The sequence below is a fragment of the Vitis vinifera genome, chromosome 4 (genome assembly GCF_030704535.1).
Source record: "Vitis vinifera cultivar Pinot Noir 40024 chromosome 4, ASM3070453v1".
NCBI lineage: Eukaryota > Viridiplantae > Streptophyta > Magnoliopsida > Vitales > Vitaceae > Vitis > Vitis vinifera.
Window position 1 is genome coordinate 1,321,744 of NC_081808.1, and position 23,348 is coordinate 1,345,091.

Consider the following 23,348-nt stretch of genomic DNA (forward strand, 5'->3'; position numbering starts at 1 on the left):
GAATTAAGTTAAAAAATAATTATATAAATATAAAGAATAATTAAAAATAAAATATTACATGTAAAAAAAATATTTAAAAGCATAAAGAAATATGATAAGATTTTAAATTGATTTTTATTTTACAAAACATTACAGTTGTTAAGAATCGTTTTTTAAAATTGTTATAAAAAGTAATTTTATTTTGGGATAACCGATTAAAAGGGACAAATATCCCTCAATATTGCAGAACTAACCCCTCACTTATTTAAGTCTCAAAAATGACCCAATTTGGACAAAAATACCCCCTCAACTATCTTTTCAGCCCATTTTCCCTCCAACTCCAATTTTCCCTTATGTTGTGTCTCTTCCTTACCCTGCAAACCCATTTGTTCCATCTGTTAACTTGCGAGAAACAAATCACGAAGGATTTTTCCGTTTATTGCAAGAAAACAAAAAGGCAACACAACACAAAGTAAAAACAGAAAGTAAGTTTCACTATTTCATTCTTTGATTTTAGTTTTTTGAACTGTACATATGAATCTTCATCCATGAAATGAGAAAAAACCCTAAGTGTCTTATTTTGGTTCATTTTTTTTTTTTTCAATCAAACCCTATTTTTCATCTTTCTGATATTGTGTGTTGATTCAGTTCATGAAAATGGAGGAAGAAAAAAATTCGGTGATGAAAAATACGAAACAAAAGAGGTATAAAATTTTGGGAAAAAAGATAAGTGAAAGAAAGCCAGGTTTTGAAACCTCGTCATCGTCATCAAAAAATGAGAAGAAATCAACTGATTCAGTAAGCATTAATTTTCTACTTGAAATTTTGATTTTTAATTTTATCATTTTTAATCGATTATCCTTTTTTTTTATGAATTTATTTTTCATGAATTGATAATGTAATTGTTGAAAATTTTCTCAGTGAGGTTATAGTCCAAGGTTTAAAGCAATATTTGAATGATTAGAAAAAACTAAACTTAACTACTATCAAGTTTACCATCAAAAGGTTTTGAAATTTTGTGTAATGAAGTTATTTGTTATGAATTTATAACGTATTTGAATATAATTTTTATAAAATTATTTTATCCAAATATTTAGAATTTTGATTTAAATATATATGTTAAGAAAAAATTGAACTTAACTGCTATCAAGTTCATTGTCAACAGGTTGCAATTTCAAAATGGGTATTAGGAGTTGTCCACCTTCATCGAAGGATTATATATGTATATGACTTATTGATGGGCATCAATAATAATGCAAGATTGCAAGTTGCCATTAAACCATTAGCCAAATTGTTGCCGCATATATTGAATGCAATAGCATATTATGGGTTTCATGGTGACACAAAAGTTAACTACCAGGAATGGGAAATTGAACGACTGTAAGATATTCCTCAACAGGAAAATGAGTAAGTGATCTTAAATTTACTTTCATAACTTATACACTTAATCCTTAATAATATCCCTAACATTGATTATCTGTGTACCATGTAGTGGTGATTGTGGCATGTTTGTTATCAAATATGTTGAATACTTAATGCACAACCATCCATTGAAGTCATTAACAAGTGCTCGAATGGACTGGTTTCGGGAAAAGATTGCAACAGAGTTATTTTATATGAAATACTTGCCTATGTAATGAATTCATGTTGATATTTCACATTTTGATAATGTAGTTGGATGGTTTGTTATATGTAATTGGATAGCTTCATATATGTAGTTAGACATTTTAATAAATGTAGTTGGACAGGTTGATATATCTATTTGGATATTTTGATGAATGTTGTTCGATAGTTATGTATACAATTGGCCTTTTAAACTAAACTTGAATGTTGTCAAGTTGTTATGTGTACAAACTTGAAGGTAGTTAAGTCCACAGTCTTAATAGAACACCTGAACTTAACTACTATCAAGTTAACTGTGAACAAATTTGACAGATATTAAGTCGAAATCTATTCTAGAATAACATATTTAATCTGGACTTAACAGATATCAAGTTGATCTTCTATAAACTCATAGGAAGTTGTGTCTACAGTTGCCATTTTAACTTGAACTTAACTATTATCAAGTTATTTTATGAACAAATTTGAAGGTAGTTAAGTCCACAGTCTTCAGACAAAACTTGAACTTAACTATTGTCAAGTTGTTTTATGAACAAACTTGAAAGTAGTTAAGTTCACAGTCTTCAGACAAAACCTGAACTTAACTATTGTCAAGTTGTTTTATGTACAAACTTGAAGGTAGTTAAGTTCACGGTCTTTAAACAAAACCTGAACTTAACTATTGTAAAGTTGTTTTATGTATAAACTTGAAGGTAGTTAAGTCCACAGTCTTTAGACAAAACATGAACTTAACTATTGTCAAGTTGTTTTATGTACCAACTTGAAGGCAGTTAAGTCAACGGTCTTTAGACAAAACCTGAACTTAACCATTGTCAAGTTGTTTTATGTACAAACTTGAAGGTAGTTAAGTCTATAGTCTTCAGACAAAACCTAAACTTAACTATTATCAAGTTCCTTCTCAATAAACGTGAGAATAGTTGAGTCCATAGTTTGAGAATAAAAATGTAATTTTCATTCATACTTTATACATAACTCATCATAACATATATGTATAAAAGTAACAAATATCTCCATTTCTATGGGTATGCAAAAAAAGGGGATCATTATTACAATATTCATCTATGTGCTTATCCTATCACCTTATACAAAAAAAAGTAACTTACATTTCCGTTCACATGGGTACCAAAAAAACAAAAAAGCTCACTATTACAATTTTCATTCCATGTAAGTTCATAGAGTGCCAAAGCTATCATGATATCAAGGGATTGGTCGTTTGCATGTTTTCCGATTATGCCCATATTGACCACATCGACTACAACGAGATGTGTGCTTGCCCTCTCCACCAGAAGAAATTCTTACTTTCCTTGGTCTTCCTATTGGACGTCTCGTTTTAGGTGGTAACACAACTTTGTCACGAATATGATTAGGTACTACCCAATCTATTTCATTTCCAGTTGGATAAATACATTCTGAATATGAAGATAACAATGCTTTAGTAGTAAAATACTTGGAGCACAAAGTGTAACATGAAATGTTGTAAAATCTACAAGCAGCAATAGCATGTGCACATGGAATATGATCAAGATCAAATTGTCGACATGTGCATGAACGAGTGTCTAAATTCACTTGAGCACTAATGCCAGCATAGTTAACATTACACTCCTTGGAGTTGATAGGTTCCACTAGATATGTTGCTGACATATTATACCTCGAATGAAGTTCTCCATCAGCCCACATGGTAAGTTCAGTTGACATTGACATTGCTTGTTGTTGACGAGTCACAAACCATTTTTGAAGTAAGTTTCTCAATTCTTCAACCAATTGCAAAACTGGAAGATCTCTAGCATTTTTCAACACAACATTAAGGCTTTCAACGATCCCTGTCGTCATGATATTATATCTTTTTTCGGTAAAATATGAACGTGCCTATCGATCAACACCTATATCCATCAAATATCTTGCTGCTCTTGGGTCAATCATCTCTAGTTGCCCAAATATAAAATTAAACTCTGAAACATGATAAGCATGGGCAGCATCATGGAACAACTTATGAATTGCAGGATTCTTGAACTTTGTCTTCAAATTTTGTCCAACGTGATAAGTGCAGACACCATGCCTCGCATGGGGAAATACTTTATGTACTGCTTTTTCAATGCTACCATGTCGATCTGATATCACAAACAAATCATCAATGTGTCCAAGTGCATCATGCAGTTTTTGTAAAAACCACTCCCATGAGGCATCATTTTCTGAATCACCAATCCCAAAGGCTAAATGGTATATCTGATTGTTGCCATCTTTACACGCTGCAATAAATAAAGTCCCTAAGTACTTTGCTTTCAAAAATGTCCCATCAACTGCAATCACATGCCTTATTGATGTGTGAAACCCAACAAGAGATGCACCAATCGACATAAAAAAGTATTTGAATTGATTATCACAATCAGTAACTATATCAGTAATGATACCAAGATTTTTTTGCTCTAAAACATAGCAATAGGATGATAAAGTGTTATAAGACTCCTCAGGTGATCCCCTAATAGAACCTAGAGCAAGTTATTTGGCTCTCCACGCCTTATCATAACTGATTTGAACACCATACTGCTTTCGAATGTCTGCTACAATGTCTTTTGGTCAAAATTCACAACCAACCCCTTGATATGTTTCTTTTATACTCTCACCAATCAACCAACTACTTGCATGTCGATTGTCACGAGACATCATACCTAACCGACAAGTGTGTGTTGAATAGAATTTCATTATTTGAAACATATTGGAAATCCCCAACTTGGTAGCACGAACTCGCCACTTGCATTCTTTATCAAAACATTCAACAAGCAATAACTTAGTAGTGGATTTAGTTGTTTTGAACTCAAACTTCCTTTTCAGAGCCATCATATACAACTTCCTTTATAATTCTTTCTTATTTGAGTGTATTTGGTGCTCTTCTAGATGGTCATCACTAATTCCACTAACTATAGGTTGTTGCATCATGTTTTGTCTTTCATTTACTACATCTTCGATTATAGTGGGATTGTCATGTATGAAACCATCATTTGTATCAATCATGGTCAAGATTTCTGCACTCTGAGTTGAACTAGTTCTGTATGAGCCAATTTGGGTCACTTGCTTATCACTAGTAGGGTTAGTATTCATCCTATAATCCTCCTCATTAATTGCAGTCTCATTCATGTTCCAATCATGAACTTTATACCCTTCAAGTGACTCATTTTGAAATCTTGGTCCATTTTCACCATCAATAGTAAGAGTTTCAACTGAATCACAATGAATGTGTCTACTTTTTTGCATCAACATTGAGTCTCCATTCAATTCTTTATCAATCTCAGAAGGCATATGACATTCAAAATAAAAATTGCAAATTGATTTCTAATTGTGATTATCAATTCTCTTTTCAACTATGATGCACAATGGAACAGACAGCTTACCATTTGTACAATTTAAATCAATAAAGAATTTCACATCCCCATCATCAATTAGTTGTATAAGACTTGTGGGTATGTTGGCATTGAATACATACTTCATTGAAAGAAAACAATTTGTTAGATCTAGCTTCAGAATTTGATGGACAACCCCTAATAACTCTTTATATGATATAGTTTTCGGGATCTCAATGCCTTTACCTTTACTTCCTTCGAAATAGAAAACATTTCCATCTCGTACCCATTCTCCTTCATATAAAAGCATTATTCCTACTTCATCAACCACTAAAATAACAAAATAATTCAATTAGTGGCATCAACAAACAATATTAGAATATTTTTTAGTTACATCATAGCATTAGCACCAATAAGTAGGTATTAATTTTAAAAAACTCATTCATTATTAAATACATATTATTTCATTACACATATTTATTTTTTTAATAAATAACATTATTAATCATCTTTACTACCTCAAATAATACCAATAATGCTAAAGAAATATAATGTATATAGTTATTAAATAAATTCAAACATTGTAACTCTAAACTATTTTAAACAATAAAAATATATTTATTTACTAAAAGATTGGTTATGTTATAATTCATTTAATGTCAAGGGTAATTTGCAAATGATTCAACTCAAATTGAGTATAATTAAATAAAATAACAATAATATAATGTTATTATAAAATAACTATATACAATCTTAATTTACGTCAAGTTTAACTTAATATCCGTAAGATTTTGATATATAACTAAAAAAGATAACTTTATATATTATATCAAAACCCTACTCACACATATTTACATCTATATAAAAAACAAATATGCAAACAATACCAAAACCATCATAAAATTCCACAAGTTTTATTACTTACCATCATTTGATTTTTTCATATAGACAATGTTTCTCCACACTACACTTTTTAAGCTGATGATTTCCTTCTTTTAATCCATTTTTTCATGGCTGTAAATGATATTAAAAAAATTATAACAATTTCAAACTTATTTAAATATTTACTACATCTCATTAAATATTTGAAAATATTCAATAAATAAAACATGAAAGAAAAAAATATGGAAAAATAAAAATAAACGTACACTGTTTATCCAACCACAACTTAAAGCGCTTTAAGTTGAAGAAATCCGAAGAGAAACTGTGTGAGACTTGAAGAAATGCACTGAAAAGAGAGAAACGGAATAACAGGAGAAAATGAAAAAAAGGAGAAAGTGGAAGAAATAATAAAAAATAGGTGAATGGAGGGAAATAAAATTAGAATGGGAGGGAAAAAAGAGTTGATGTAGCTGAGGGGTATTTTTGTCCAGATCGGGTCATTTTGGAGGCTATTAAAAGTGGGGGGTTAGTTTTACAATATTGAGGGTCTTTTTGTCCCTTTTTATCAGTTTTCCCTTTTATTTTATTTTACCTTCTTCTTGGCTCCCCCGTTCTTTTTACTTCATTTTCCCAAAGTAGAAAACTCAGGAATGGTGGAGATAAGAACGAAACAGTGGGTCCGATAAATGCGAGATGCATATGCTCCTCTGCCCAACAGCTACCTTGCCCCATCTAGAGACAGGAGTATTGAAGAAGAAGATGACCTCCACTCCCTCACGTTCTTGCCTTGTGTCAAACAACCATGCCTTCCCCACCATTAAAACTCTTGCTCTTTTTTTTCTCTTTTTTTTTTTTTTTTTTTTCTTCTTCTAATAACATCTCTTCATCAGTATTTTCGAATTTCATTAAAAAAAATTAACTCATCTTTGGCACTCAATGTCAACTTTTATCATCATTTTGAATTTTCTTATTCAAGTGAGAAATATCGTTAAAATAAACTCAAACATCAAATTGCTTTTTTTTTTTTTAATCTTTTTGAATACTCTCTCTAATTTGACTTCCATGCATATAAAATAAAACTATGACCAAATACAAATAATAATAATAATAATAATTATGAAAGGTTTGGGCGCTGTTTGATAATAATTTTAAAAATAATTTTTAATTATATTTAAAAATAAAATTTTATTTTAAAACTTAAATATAAAAAAAAAAAGTTTAATTATTCTTGATGAATATATTGTTACATATAATACAATTTTTTTTTAAATATTCACATTTATTTTGCTATTGCTCCAAACATCATATAAAAATATCTTAATTTTATCCATAAAAAATGACTTGCTTTTAAAATAATCTTTTTAAATAGAAAAATTATTAAACATGTTTTTTAAATTATAAAGGTATTTTCTATTTTAAAGAAAAAATAATAATTTTCAATAGAAAACTCAAAACTGTTTTCAAAAATAGAGTTCAAGTTTACATAAATTCAATAAGTGGTATAAATATTGGATATTGTGGAAATTTAAAACAAAAAAAAAATTACTTTTGGTGGAGAGGAAGAGGAAGTGTTTAATTTCAAGTTAGTCCAAAGGGAGGGAATTAAAGGAGGATAGAGAGTGCATGCCATGAAAGCAACAAAGTAGCATGCAAGCGCACGTGGTGGCACCAAGCAAAGGTAGAGACAAAAACATAAGAGAGGGTGGTTTGTCAGGTTAGGGAGGAAAAGAGAAGAAAGCAGATGCTGATCAGCGAAGATCACTGTCACTGAGAAGGGAATATGGGTGGTGGTGCATGCTTTTGTGGAGAAGAGAAGACCACTGCTCACATCATCTCTTCAACAACCCTCTTCTTCTTGGGATCTCCACCACTACATGCCTCTCTTTCTCTCTCTCCCTCTCTCTCTCTCTCTATCTCTCTCCCTCCCTTTCTCTCTCTCTCCCTCTCTCTCTTTCTCAACAGTCACTGTCCGTGTCCCGATCCTCTCTCCCTCCCACATGTAGGCTTATGAGCCTATTGTCATCCCTATCCATCTCCTTTAAATCCTCACCCTTAGATGCCTTCTCTCTCTCCCAACTTTACATCCTAGCTAATGAAACATATCCAATGAAGACTCGATCCACCATGGGTTGGTGGCATGCACAAGGGCTGATTTGCAGGGTCTTTGTTGTGGTGGTTGAAGGCATACATGACTTTCGGAGAGAGATGAATTTAATAGCCACTCTTTGTTAAAGCATTGATCAATTGCATACCATGCTTTTAGTGGAAAGTGAAAGCATTTGTTATACCTATATCAACCGACACTCCTCCCCCCCCCCCCCATCCACACAACCATTAACAAAGTCTTTTTACTTTTCATTCAATAAACATACCATCAAGTTTCATTAAATAACTTCAATACAATTTTCTTTATGATGCCCAAAAATATTTTACTCCTCAAAATTTTCATCCGCTTTCCTAATTGAGAAGTCCCATGCCTGTTTGATGTCTGATCATGTTTACATCCTAAGTGTGTAGGAAGAGCAATTTGACACACTATTTCATAAATTTTAAGCATCGTGGAGACATGGGTTAGTCCATTTAAGATACATTCTTAACTTAATTTTTACAAATTTAGATTTTAAAAAGAAATTATAACATAACAAATTGAATTTATGAGGAATACATTTTTTTCCAAATTTTATTTGTATACTATTTTTCAAGGAAAATAGAAAAATAAAATTCTTAGCATTTTCCCTTTTTTTCTTAGCAATTTTTTTTTTGAAATTACATTCAAATATAAGAAATTATTATTATTATTATTAAATCTATAAAAAAAATATTTCTAATTTTACTGTAAAAAAAATGAAATACAATTAAAATTAATTAAAATTTTATTTACTTTTTAATTATTTATCATTTTTATAAAAGAGTTCAAATAAACAAAATGAGTTAAAAAATATACAATAATAATTTATTTATTTTAAATATATTTCTTATTTTTCTTCAATTTTTTCTTTTATTCTAATTTTCCCTTTTATTTTTTTCTCTCATTTTTTCCATAGAAATAAAAATGATTATTTTATATTTGAATAGGAGAAACAAAGTAAATACATACTATGAAAAATAAAACAAAAAATATTAAAATATTTTCTTTTTTTTTCCTTTTCCTCAAATTTTAATTTTACAACTCTCCATTCATTTTTTTTATAACACTTTTGAAATATCAAGTGAAAAATATGTCAAGTAAAATGATCTTTTTTTAAATAATAATAATAATAATAGTGAGATATTTTTCTTCTGATTTTAGTTAAAAAAAAACTAATAAAGTATTAGATATTATTTGTTAAGAGGAGGTGGAAAATCCCAGTGGACGATGACGTGGAGCATGAATGATGTTACACTGGTCAATGATGAGGTGGCATTCAGGTGAGTACCCATGCTTTTATCACGTGCCACGCCGCTTGAGGAGATGCATGGGACTGGGACAGGGATCGCCGGAGACAAGGAAACACAACCAGCGACAACGAAAACGACGTCGTTGGATATGGCTACGTAGTCAAACGACACCGCTTCAATTAGTTGCGTTCGTTCCCCGGAAAACGAGCATCAGCTATGTATAGTTTGGCACCTGGCAAGCACGTGCCCTCTCTCAATTTAAAGAAGAAAAAGACTTAAGCTTATATTTGGCTACGGAAAGTTTTTATAAATCATTTTTTAAAAATCTTGTAATAACAACTGATTTTTTTTATATTAATTTTTATAATATATCAAATATTTTCCAAATGTGCGTAAAATATATGTAAAACAAGAATATGGAACACAAATATGGATATAAACTTTTGGACGCGTCACATGACAATTGGATCAATTGTTTCCGAAACGCGAGTTATATGATGGTATGACGTGGGCATTGAGACCCACTAAACGCACGTGTCACAGGTGCATGTCACAAAACTCAGAAGCATGGAGTGTGACTGTTCACGTGGCGGACTGTGGTCCCGCCCTCAGTGGAACGCGGGGCCCATAAGAATGGGATGCGCGTGACGAAGATCACCGTTCATTATTGGCCCTCGTGCAAGTCTCGATATAGATTAGCTGTTGTTCCATTCACGTGGGACCCAACACAATTAATAGTGTCCGTACATTATTGTAATCAAAGGGTAAATAATAAAAGAAATTTAGTTGTATTTACAAGTGGGAAAGATTAAAAACAATATAATGTTTTTTTTTTTTGGAATATTCAAAGTAATTTCTTGGGAAGTGTACGATTATTTATTTATTTATGACATGCTCCTTGAATATTTATTATTATTATTATTTATAATGCATATTTAGTAAATTAAATGTGCTAAAACAATTTCTAAATTAAAATATTTTAATGAGAAATATTTCAATTTTTAGGGTATGTTTAATTCCCCAAAAATTGAGGGAAATAATATATAAAGAAAAAATGAATGTTTAATGGTAATGAATTATTTTTAGATATTTCTATAAAGTGATTTCACTTGTTTTTCTTTTTCTATACAAAGATTAATAATATAAAATTTTATTTTTCTATAAAAATATTAAAAATATATAATTTTTAAACAAATTTTAATTATTTTTTATTTTCTTTTATATTTTTTGTGATAAACCTAAAATAATAAAATTTGTCCTTCACATTTCTTTTAATGCTTTCTTGGAATCAAATATACAACATTATACTAGTATGAAGTAGACATTACAAGTTTAATTACACATAACGACAAAAAATATCATTTGAACACCAAATTTTTAGTTAGATACATTCAATTTATATTGTATCATTACAAAAGGATGAAAACAAATAAATATCATTCAAGATCTCTAAAGAAATCAAAATTCTTAGCTAGATACATCGGTTTCAAACTTTAAATGCATTTGGATGAATAGACCCTACTTGAATATCAATCTCCTAAAGATCGATCAATATCAAATATGTGAAAGTACATAAATCATTTGTCTACATATTGGTATAAGGTAGAACCCACATTGCTTGAACCCTAATATTACCTCCAAGACCAAAGTAGGTTGAGAAGGCAATGATGGAGAGAAGATGAATGAGCTTTCAATGTCAACTTATTTTTATCAGCACTAGAGAGGGAGCAAAGAAGGTGATGTGTGAGTAATGGTATAATAAGTGATGTCCAGTGAAGTATAAGCATGATGAGAACAAATTGGAGGAAGCCATGTGACATTGGCAAGGATTATGGGGGCAAATCCCTAGCATCCTTGCACCCCCCATATGCAAAGGTAGGGTTTGTTGGGTATTGGCTTCACTCCAAGGCATCCTTTTCAACTTATCTTAATGTGAGCATTAAGTTTTCTAAATGCTTTGAGAATCAAACCTTGAATTAACAATTAGGTTTGGTTTATAGAATTGATATATTCTATTATCATTCTTTCACAACTCTTCCCGAGCTTTCTTTATTTGTCAATTTTATTGGAGGCTTTAATCGAAATTGACTTGATACTCAGGGTCGGGTTATTGTCCAACAATTCAAAATTTTTGGTCAAATTGATAGTTAATCCTAATATTATAGTCTTATTCTATAAGATTTTTTTTTCTTTTATCAAGCTTAGCTGAAAATCTAAAGAAAGCTATATGTGAAACTTGATATTCATTATCAATTTTGTTGAATAACTTATTTATATGTGAATTAGCAAAATATGCTCAAAACACATAACTTAGAATAAGAAAGATAAGATAAAAAATCGATTTGACTGATTTTAATAATTGATTATCAAGTTACATAATAAAAATGACCTTATATACATTGACACATGGCTTCCATTAGGCCTTGGGTTTGATATGATTTATTATTATTATTATTATTATTATTATGTATTTGGTGACTTTTAATATGGCATTGATGAGGGCTTAATTAAAACCTCCACATTTAAGATGAGATGGATAAACTTGAAATCAAATTGATTAAGTGGGTTGGTATGATTAAAAAAAATGATAATCTTCCATAATAATTAATGGCCTTCGAGCTCCTCCAATAAATTTCCCATGATTAAATCCTAGTTTCCATTATTAAACTTCATCTCTATCCACTTACCCATTTTCTTTTGCATTCATGAGTCTTCTCTTTTTGTTTCATGGTTTTGAAATCCCAAAAGTCAAAATACAAACGGTAAAATTCCCTAGTGTCAAACTTGAGGACCATTAATTACCTTTGAGAGAGGTTAAATGGTAAATTTTTGCACGCTCCCCCCTTAATCTTTTATGATTAAAGGTAATCTTCAAGGCTCCTCTAATTATTTTCTCATCATTAATATTTACCATATAGTTTTTACCATTTTGAAATTCAAACCCTCAAATTTTACCATGAGAATCACTACATATAAAATTAAAAGTACGAAAAATGTGATTAAAGTATAAAAAATATGGTTACTATGATAAGTATCCAAATAATTTGACAGTATGTAAAAATTTGATGTAATATATTATAAAATTTTATAATAAATTAATTTTTGTATTCCAATCATTTCGTGACTTGGAAGATTGAAAACGTTTTTTAAAAATATTTTTATTTTAATTAAAATTGTCCAAATTCACACCCGTGGAGTCACTCAATATCCTCTTTATAGTGGGTCAAACATGCATGTGCAATGTTTATAATTAATTGTACATTGCACAATAATCCATGTTTTGATTCCTAGCATGAAATGTATAATTTTCAATTTAAATGACAGCTTATAATGATTTGATTTGGCTGCGTTACCATATGAATAGGTGCAACAAAATAAATCAAAGCAAAACCATATTATAAAAACAAAAATTATTTCCCATAACCAAAAATAGAATACTAACAAGATTAAAAAGAAAAGAAAAGAATCTTATTCCTTTTTGCCCTTTTCAAATTTATTATTATGTCTTGGCCTTATTATGTTATCCTTTAATACGTATATTATAATTTTGACAGCTCATTAGTATTTCACAACCTATAAAGTATTATTATTATTATTTTATGTAATAAAAATCTCGGGCCGTCCATCTGAAAGTCAATCTTGAAGGCAGATGTGATGAATGGCCAAGATGAATGATGGGTCTATGGGGGGTATAGGATAAAATGATGGTCATCTCCACATTGGATCAGAAATTCCAGTTCAGCCAGCCTTTAGAATTAATAATTCACCTAAATTCACTTCATCTGTTCACATTCCTTTGCTTTTCTTTCCAAAAGAAGGTACGAACACAGCAGCTAAAATGAGTAGCGATACACTGGATCCTGCCCCACATCAGCAGGTGGACCCCTCAGATAGTTCTGCTCTAAAGGACGGTCAACATTTGACGATAACACTGTTGTGCACAGTACTTTTTATACACTTTACCATACACTAGCATCACCCATACGTTCACACCATCAAAGGCTTCAAATTCGAATTCGGGAGGTGAACGCGTAAAGGATACATGATGTCATTTGCCCGTTAAAGGAGGGGTAATTTCGGAATTGAAAAGGTCAGTCGGATGCCAAGTCATCAAATGCCACGCTGTCAGCGGCTCCTATGAGGAGGGACATGCACGCGCAAGTTCCCGTTATAAAGCTTCTCCAGTCGTTTCCCTTCTCTTCAAGCTTCACGTTCAAGGCGTGTAGTTTTGCTCTCATTACTCTCTTTCTGCTTTCTTTCTCACTTCCCTGTATTCAATCTTTCTTCAATTTCAAGCAAGTTGATCTAGTTTCCGATTTATTGCTTACTTTTGATTTTTATTTATTTTTGGAATTGATCTCATTCGGAGATGAACAAGTGGGAAAAATCATTGAGAGAAGATAAATCCAGTCACGAGAGGAAGAATCCATCTTTCTCTTCGAGTCTTCTGGATGAAATTTATCGTTCGATTACCGATGGTGACGAGGATCACAAAGAACTGCATTTTTACAGAGAAACAATGGCGAAGAAGCATAGTTTGAGAGGCAGCAGAGGCGTTGGAGAGGAGGAAATGGCGAGGGTTCGTGGAGCGGGCGTGACGGACAAATGGATGGAGAAGAAAGGTAGTGAGAAGGTTGTTTCGCGACATCAACGGCGGTCGTTGCCGGAAATTGATAAAAAATGGCAGTACTATCAGGATCCTCTGTTCTTCAGCTCGAGTTCTAGCTCTTCTGATTCCAGTTATGGAGGATTTTCGTCGTCGGAGACGGAATCGATGAAGTCCTTCTTCGCTCCGCCACCAAGGCCTAGACCGATTCGAACCTCTCGTTTGGAGAGGTCGGAGCAGGCTTTGTCCTATGGACAGAGCGAATTTCACATGTTTGATGACTATCGCCATCACTCTGCGATCACAAGAGAACCGTCAAAGAGCGAAGAAGAGATTATCAAGTCGAAATCGAGAGCTTTGAAGATGTATGGCAACCTCAAGAAGGTGAAGCAGCCAATCTCACCGGGAGGCCGACTCGCGACGTTTCTTAATTCACTTTTCACTGCAGGAAACACTAAGAAGTCGACGAAGACCACATCATCAGCTGGAGGTTGCGAGGATTGGAGTTCCGAGAGGAAGCTTAATTCGCAGCCATCAACTTGTTCTTCAGCCTCCTCATTTGCAAGATCATGTTTAAACAAGAATTCTCCTTCCGTAAAGGAGAAATCCCGCAATGACGCGAAGAGGACAGTCAGATTCTTCCCGGTTAGCATTATTGTGGACGAAGACTGTCGGCCATGTGGCCGTAAATGCGTTTATGGAGAAGAAGGCTCAACTCAAATGTCGGCATCCAGAAAAATTACCAAAAGAAATGAAGAAGACCTCAAATTCCAGGACCAAACCAGACGAGTCGAAGCAGCTGCCAGAGAATTACACAGAAACTTTCATCAGAAGAAAAACGATAACATTTTCAATAAATTTCATGTCAATTATGACGAAGAAGACGAAGATGATGATGCTGCAAGTTGTTCAAGCTCTGATCTATTCGAGCTCGATCACCTCGCATTAATCGGTAATGACAGGTATCAAGAAGAGCTTCCAGTGTATGAAACCACTCATATAGATACTAATCGCGCCATAGCTAATGGCTTGCTTGTGTAGTTTCCCAAAAATATTTCACAAAAAAAAAAAAAAAAAAAAGATTGTTATTATATATTTCCGTGAATATCATCTTTTGAATTAGTACAGTTTGTTCTTGCTTTCAGTTTCTAGACAGTTTTTTTATTTTATTTTTTGCAAACGGAACAAAAAGAAGAAAAAAGTGGGAGAGAAGAGAGTGATGGCGAAAACTCTGAAAAGCATGAACCGAGGGGTGATGATCAGATGATTTTGATTACAAGTAGGCGAAAAAAAAAGGGGGAAAAGGAAAGAGAAGAAGGGAAAATGAAGATTCGAGATCGTAATCAGAAGCAAAATGTGAGGGTGATGGTAAAGAGAAAGGCAGATCTTCGCCCATGGGAATAGAGAAAGTGAGAGCTTTTGCTTTCTTTCACAAGAACTGGATTGGTCCTTACTTGGAGATAGCGTTATAGCATCTATCTCCAATTCCAACCCCTTCAAAGACCAAGTAAAGTGCACACTGGTTAAATTTTGGGACCTCTCCCTCCAACGCAAAGGGATGCCTAGATGCTATTGACCGCTGGACTCTGTTTGGAACTCAAGAAAGAGTGGGAAAGCAAAGGAAAGCTAAATTTATCTTTATAACAATTCATCTTTCCATTTGGTAGAAACCTTAATGGGAAAGAAAAAGAAATTAAGGAAAATCTCAAAAGTGTAAAGTTTTGGGAGAAAATAATTTTTTTTTTCAATTACACCTAAAAGCCTTTTCTAAGTTCCATAAAACATTTGGAATGTTGAAAGAAATTTATTTATTTTTAAATAAAAATATATAGGAATGAAAAGTTTGAAAACCTCCCTATTCCAATATTTTTGCTCCTCTCCCACATTTCTCCCTCAAACATATCATACAAGCTTATAAAAAATCTTACAATATTTTTTATCTTTATCCAAATTAAAAAGTAAAAAAGCTATCTATTTTAAATATTCTTCACAAAATTGGCCGAAGCTTTGGCACAAAGGGCAAGTATAGTGCCCCTCAAGTAAAATTAAAAAAAAAAAATGTGACCATGACTACCATGGTTTGCTTTTACTCATTCCTAACTAAAGGCTACCCAAATGAAAATACTTTTAGATGTGTTGGCAAATCATCCTTAAACTTTAATAGAACCATGTTCAAACTTGGGGAACTATAAGCCTGCTATGGATTGAAAGACATCCCTTTAAAATATAGGACATTAACCCTTAGAATTCCAAGTTTTGGGATCATCTAAATTTTAGATAAAAGCAGGAGAAAAGTCCAGGAATCTTTATCAACACGGGCATGATGATTGAATAACCTAACCAAACAAAATAATTATATTATTATCATGATAATTATGATACACTCTTAATAAATAGTCTAGTTTCGATATATATCGAATAATGTTATTTAAAATCTCGTTACATAACCTAGTTCTGAAATAATGTTCGAATTACCATGATGACAAAATTTGAGTTCTAGAATATAAAATAATGATACGAGTGAAGTTCCAATAAATTTTTAAGTTTACCATTTAGAACTTAAGTGAAATGTTCGAGATATAATGATTTATAATCGATGAGAACTAGTTTTAAATTAAACATGCTCAAGTATGGGTTCGTCGGTATTAGACTTAATAATGACCTACGAATACAACAGTACTAAGTAACCAACATGTCATGCAAAGGCTACTAATATGAAATCATTTAAAGTGCTATTTATAGTCAAAATGTAACGTGATCATATGATTAGAAGCTAAAAACAAGATTTAAATTGTATTTGTTTAAGGAGGTAGTGGAGTTATAACTTAATCGAATAGTACAGCAGGGTAGATAAATATTCCAAATTTGTAATGCCCGTTTGATGCTCAATTATTCAAAGAGGTCTGTGTTAGATAAACATGAACTCAATATTGTGGTTGGGATTAAAAATCTTGCAGGGATTATTCCTCTGATGTTTCCTTGAAGATTCCGTACAGTTGGTGGAGTGGGGAAGTTGCCAGCAATGATGAGAAGAATAATGCTTGTGGGGTGGAGGGGTTTGAAGAGACAACCTAACTTCTAGGCGTTGACCCTTCTTCACTCCTAGCTATTACCCCCATTCTTATAACAAATTCTCATCATATTTCCCACCATTTTCTTAAAAAATATTTACCCTCTTATTATGTAAATTTTTACTCAATGATATTAACATAGAAAACTCCCAATTTTTTTTTATCACATCCTTTGGTTCATAATACAAAAAAAAAATAAAATAAAAAATCCAATATTCCTAAAAAATTAAAAATTGATGTTTTTCAGAATAAATACAATTTAAAATTATTAATATCATGAACCCGAAATAAATAATATTTATCAAATATTATTTATAAAACTATCATGACAAATAATATTAGAGTTGGGTTACTCAAATATACATAAATAATACGTTATTTGTACTATTAACGATTTCTTCAATACCATACTTGTTTGATTTATAAATTTTCTTTTATTTTTAATATGGATTTTAAGTTAGAATTAGCTCGTAAACTTACAAATTTAATCTTACAAGAACCAATACCATACCAAGAAAATCAAAACAATGAGATTATCTTCTTATTAGAACATTAATGATGGTATAATTTTTTCCTTTTACAATTATTTAATTGTTCTAATCTAGCAATTAAAATGGCACCACCAACTTGTGTTAAGAGGTGGTTACAACTTACAAGTCACCTAACCAAATTCTTATCATATTCCAATCAAATTCTATAAAAGATGCCCATGGCCATGAAGCAAAAAATTAAAAATAAAATATAAATTGTTGGTACATATCTGAATCTCTTACAATTCCAAGTAGAACATGAAAAAGTTGGAAAAGATGGGGCCTTAAGAAATGGACCACTGCCACTATTTTTCACTTTTAATTGCTTTACAAGTGTGGGTAAAAGACAAATCTATCTCCTTGGCGATCCCGAGACAGAGAGTTTCCATCGCTGTTAGAGCTTTTCTTTTCTCATATAAAGCCGAGGAGGAGGAGGAGATCACACTCCATCATCCATCACATTCAAACAAAAGTAGCTATTATGCCTACGTTTCATTATGTTTTCAAAAAATGTTTTTTCACAACAGTTTTAAAAAACTGTTTTCAATTACTTTCAGTAAGAAAATTTTCTCTATGTTCCACTAAGGTATTGTACAGTTCAGTGCAACGTAAAAGTTGATAAAGTATTTCTCATGTTTTCAAATATTATGCAAAATATTCTAAAAAAAATAAAAACGCCTAAAACTTATTTTTGAAAATAACATACTTTCAAAACAAATTTTCAGAAAACTATTTCCCATAAAAAAATTTTCCAATTTATTAGTGTTTTATGTTTTTTTATCTGTTTTCAAGTTCAGGCTCCACACAAGCCTATTGCTTTATTTGATTCCAATTTTTTTTAACGGTAAATAACATTACGTTATTAAATCAGTTTCAAAAAATGGGTTTTCATTACCCTTTTTAAAAATAATTTTTATTTTTAATAATAAAATTCTATTTGATAACTCAAATATAAAAAATAATTTTTAGATTTATACTCCAAATAAAAAGTTTGTAAAATAGTTTTTATATTTTCAATTATTTCAAAAAATATTTTTTAAAAATAACCAAAAACACAAAATATATTTTTTATTATGTATATAAATAATTTAAAATTTAAAACAGATTATAAAAAAAAAATAAAAAATAAAAAATTTGTCTTTGTTTTTGGTACATCTTCGTCTTGTTATAGTACTTCCCATGATGAAAACTGACCTTGGTCATCACCAGTTAAGGCCATTGCATTCAATTGATACTGGTGCACATAAATTGGGAGTAAGTTAATATTGAATTCAACTACTATATTCATTTGCCCATGGTTTTCCCACACCTTCTGATGCTTGAATTTCCTTTAGAGCTTGGTTGGTTCAACCACCGGCTTCATTATTGTAGAGTACCAAAATTTTCAAAGAGGCACTGCCCCAATTCAAAATGACGTACCAAATAGCTAAATGAATTCAACAAAGCAATAAAACCTTTTGAAATTTCTTAGCTAAATAAATACATAAGAAATTGTACCATATGGAGTCAAAATTCTCTTTTCAATCTATTTTACCATTGGAATAAATTTTTTTAAGAGGGACATTTCTATTATTATAAAAGGAAAAAACTTATTATAAATTTTTTTTTATAAGAATATGTATCTTCGATAATTAGATGATAGATTATTAGTTTGTTATATTGAATATTCTTATGCAATTAATTTCATCGAAACAATTAATATTTTTTTTAAGTAATTAGGGTTTTAGGATATGAAAATTCCGGGATTATAATACACTTCAATAATAGTGAAAGCTCGTCTTAATCTCATTTATTTTAGGTCAAATTACATAAATCATTACGTGTTTTATTTGTTTTCATCAGTTTTTTACAACAATTTCATTTAAATTATTTATAATAAAAATAGATTAAAGAAAACAAAACATATCCTTAAATTCCTCTTTTTTAATTGCATGAGGCTAAATAAAAGGATATTTTTGTGATTTGTGTCCAATTTCCTCACCTACTTTTAAAAAGAAGAGACAGTAATTCCTTTCGAAATGAAGGAATTGAATAAGGCCTTTCGTACACGTAAGTTGTATTCAAGAGGTCAATAAAACAATCTTAAGAGCTCCTGGAACACCTATCAAAACTTTTGAGTTCCGGGATTCTCCCCAAGCATGATAGGTAGGTCTATTCCTCTCGAATTATAGGTCGGATTGAAAATTTAACAAATAAAACAAGAAGCAATAATAGGGGGTCTAGAGGAACTCCCCTGATAAAGGGGGTACGGGGTAGGTGGGCGCTCCCCCGATTCATAATAAGGTCATTAGTTGGGGGTCAGGAGTCATATATTCCAACTCTAGGGTTTTGATTTTTTTTTTTTCCCAACCTAATATCACAATTCACCCTCATTCTCGTTTTGATCTATCAAAACCCACCATAAATTCGAACTGTTCAAAATAGCTTCAAGAAAACAATTTGATATGGACCATTTAAGACATTTGTGAACCATAGATTGGTACAAAACCTTGCCGCCCAATTGTCATTCTCACCTCCCTTGTCCAAACCAAAGGTTTGAGAATCCATAAAACAGTCCGTCAAATCTTTTGTAAGTATAGGGTACCCCAACAAAACTACAAAGAATCTGCACGCTTGAACCCTTATGGTCATCCACATTTGATAAATAATGAGACTTGGCCTCCTCACAAGCTCCGCCCTCATCTGTCCATTTCCCATCATACACAACAACAAAACATTTAAAAGCCCCTGCAGGCTTGGTATTCCTTTCCCTCCCGCCCAACTCCAATAATATAACTACTCGGGTTCCGGCCGCATCACCATGTATACTAATGGCAATACCAACAAGAAGACCACCATTTTCAGCCCACGCATAACGTCTCCCGCGTCTGCCTCTTCCTCAGGCAAGCAAGGAAAGCATGGCACAGCCCAGGTCCAGACGTGTTGCTTTGGGAAGTGTGTGAAAATGGGTTCCAGTGTTTCACAACCCCACCAACAAAACCAGCAGGCTACAGCCAAAGTTGAGCAGCAGCAGGAGGTAGGGCCATTGGAGTAGTTTTGCTTGGCAGATGGTTTGGGCCCTGGCTGTGAAAGAAGTGGTTCAGGGCTGGACAGACATGGGTTCTAGTTGCCAGCATGTTTGGGCCTAGGCCACGTTGGGTTTCAGTTTGGCAGACTAGGTTGGCCCCCAATAGGTGTGCTTGTGGGCGTCCTGCCATGTAGGGCCTTGTGTGCGCCTTATTTCTTGAGGCGGTTGGTGCGCTTAGGCAGAGTCATTTACTACATTTTTTTTAAATTTTAGTTAGAAATTAAAAATAAAGTTAAAGATTTTTCTGAAGTTTTAAATTAAAATAGGGTTTGTAGGAGAAACAAATTTTTTTTCTTCAATTGTCTTTATCACTTGTGCTACGTATCAAGTCTTTGATCGACTTAGCATGTTTGTTAGAGCATAAATAGAAGCTACATATATATCTGATAAAATACTTTTACATATATCTATCTCTTGGCATTATCATCAACTATTTCTACGTACATCTCCTAAAATCATACTGCAAATCATGTGGGTTTTTTTTTTTGTGGGTTTCAAAATGGGGAATTCAGCGGCATGGAGAGCAGAGCAGCAAGAATGGGAAAAGCACGGAAAAGCCTCAGAATCGTCCAAGGTACGGTCTTGAAAATAGGATATTTCCCTTGAAATATTTGACAAGAAAAATAATTTAAGGACAATATCCACTTTCCTCCCAATAATCTCAATGTCAATGCCAGTCCTCGGACCCCCACACCTGTTCACCACCAACTAGAAACTCTCATCGATGAAGCCAAGAACAGCGGATGGTACATTGAGCCCCATGAGGTCTGCCCCAACAAATGTGTTATTGCTTATCCACTAAAGTTTTTTCACCTTGATTTTGACTGAGGCCTTGGTAAAAACAGATTGAATTTCAAGAGCTAGTAGCCGAAGGAAGCACCGCACGTGTCTACAAAGGAACATGGCGAGGCCTGGACGTTGCAGTCAAATGCATATTCCCCGAATACTTCCACAACAATGAAGGAGCTGTCCTCTTCTTCACCCAGGAGCTCGACACCTTATCGCGGCAGCGCCACAGATCCGTGCTCCAACTCATGGGCGCCTGCCTTCGTCCACCAGACCATGGGTGGCTGGTGACGGAGTTCTTGAGCACGACACTGAAGGAGTGGCTGCACGGGAGGGGGGAGAGAGGAGAAGAGAGGACAGCCCCTCTTCCACCGTTTTGGGAGAGGTTGGCGAAGGCCCTGGAGATTGCGGAAGCGATGCAGTACCTGCATGACCAAAGGCCTATGGTGATTCATCGCGATTTAAAGCCAAGTAATATATTTTTGGACGATGCCAAGCACGTAAGGGTTGCAGACTTCGGCAATGCTCGGTTCCTGTGCGACGGAGAAAAGGCCCTCAGTGGTGAAACAGGCAAGAAATATTATTATTATCACACATATAGGGGTTACAATTCGGGTTAGGGAGTCATTTTCGTGTAGTGACAAAGTCCGAGCATTCTAATACATAGCTCAATCCAAACCTGAATAATAATTATGTCAAAAAGTGTAAGCTTAAATACTATTTAATTATTAAACAGGTAACATCGTGTAACTTATTTAATAATCAAATTGAGTTATCTCTTATATATATGATTAATGTATCAATCACATATATTTATGATTCAATTAATCTAATTATTTAAAAATAAATTTAAAATAAGATTAAAAATATAATTAAGTAAATAATGGGATTATTAAATTAGTCAATTTAAATCAAATTCGTATATGTGCGTTAATCCAAAAATTACTTATTTATTAAATGAGTTAAACTCAAACTCATTTATACTCGACTCAAATAAGTAAAAACGTGTTCAGTTCGTATTATATTAATGAATCGTATCAAACTTTATTACTCTTTAAGATATATCTTGACTTCTTAATTATAACCCTTTATTTTTAAAACTTGCTTATACCCCTAGGATACATGAGTAGTCAATTTTTTTATTTGAGTTCAGTCACCATTTTTTTGTCTAACAAAATTATACTCGTGAAAAACTTTCTAATTTAAAGTGTTCTTTTTCTTCATTTTTTTTCCTTTATTTCCTTTTCTTTTTCTTTTATATTTTATATTTTTATAAAACAAAGAAAACAAAAACAAAACAGACGCTTGCATCCGTTGCGAGGCATGCATGCCGTTACATTATTTTTGAAGGGATAGAGATGGAATTAAAGGAAGAAGAAATAAAATAAAGAAATAAGGTTAGGGTTATTGACCCAAAGATTAAAAAGGATATTTTTGTTATTTCACATTTAAAATTTATTTTAAAAATTAAAAGTAATAAAAGATTTTGACAAGTGTTTAATAATTATCTTTTATTTTATTTTATAAAAATACATTTCCTCTATCCATGCACTTAACCTTATTAATCATCTTCTTTTTAATCCACACCTTTCCGCCCTATACCTTATTGCTCAGTATTAATGTTTTGGTTTTTTTAGGGACTTTCGTATACATGGCACCCGAAGTGACTCGGTCTCAGCCTTATAACGAAAAGTGTGATGTGTTCAGTTTCGGGATCATCCTCAATGAGCTCATCACCGGGGAATATCCGTACGTTGAGACCGAGTACGGACCTTTCCAGGTATAAAAACTAAATCTATCTTTCAAAATGGGCATTAATCGCATTTCTAATTAATATTCAACTTTATTTTCCTGGTACCCAAACAGATTGCATCCGGGGTGTGTGGACAGGAGAAGCTAAGGCCTGCACTTCCAAAGAAAGATGGGCAAATAATGAAAGAGCTCATCCATCTTATTCTCCTTTCATGGAATGAAAATCCTTCGATTAGACCATCTTTTGCAAAAATCGCCTCCACTTTGAAGAGGATTCAGAGCCAACCCTTTGAATCCATTCCCATATGATTACTACGGAAAACCCGATAATGGATTGATAAT

General features: G+C 32.5%; 2 protein-coding genes across 2 annotated transcripts; both read left to right on the forward strand.

Moving 5' to 3' along the window:
* Positions 1 to 13,382: 13,382 nt before the first annotated feature.
* LOC100255952 (protein BIG GRAIN 1-like A) lies at positions 13,383 to 14,927 on the forward strand. Its single transcript, XM_010650074.3, has one exon. The coding sequence runs from the start codon at positions 13,564 to 13,566 to the stop codon at positions 14,839 to 14,841; it is 1,278 nt and encodes a 425-aa protein (XP_010648376.1). The 5' UTR covers positions 13,383 to 13,563; the 3' UTR covers positions 14,842 to 14,927.
* Positions 14,928 to 20,967: 6,040 nt separating this feature from the next.
* LOC100250799 (serine/threonine-protein kinase STY46) lies at positions 20,968 to 23,348 on the forward strand. Its single transcript, XM_059736096.1, has 5 exons — positions 20,968 to 21,042; positions 21,102 to 21,233; positions 21,314 to 21,857; positions 22,892 to 23,034; positions 23,121 to 23,348. The coding sequence occupies exons 1-5, from the start codon at positions 20,968 to 20,970 to the stop codon at positions 23,313 to 23,315; spliced, it is 1,089 nt and encodes a 362-aa protein (XP_059592079.1). The 3' UTR covers positions 23,316 to 23,348.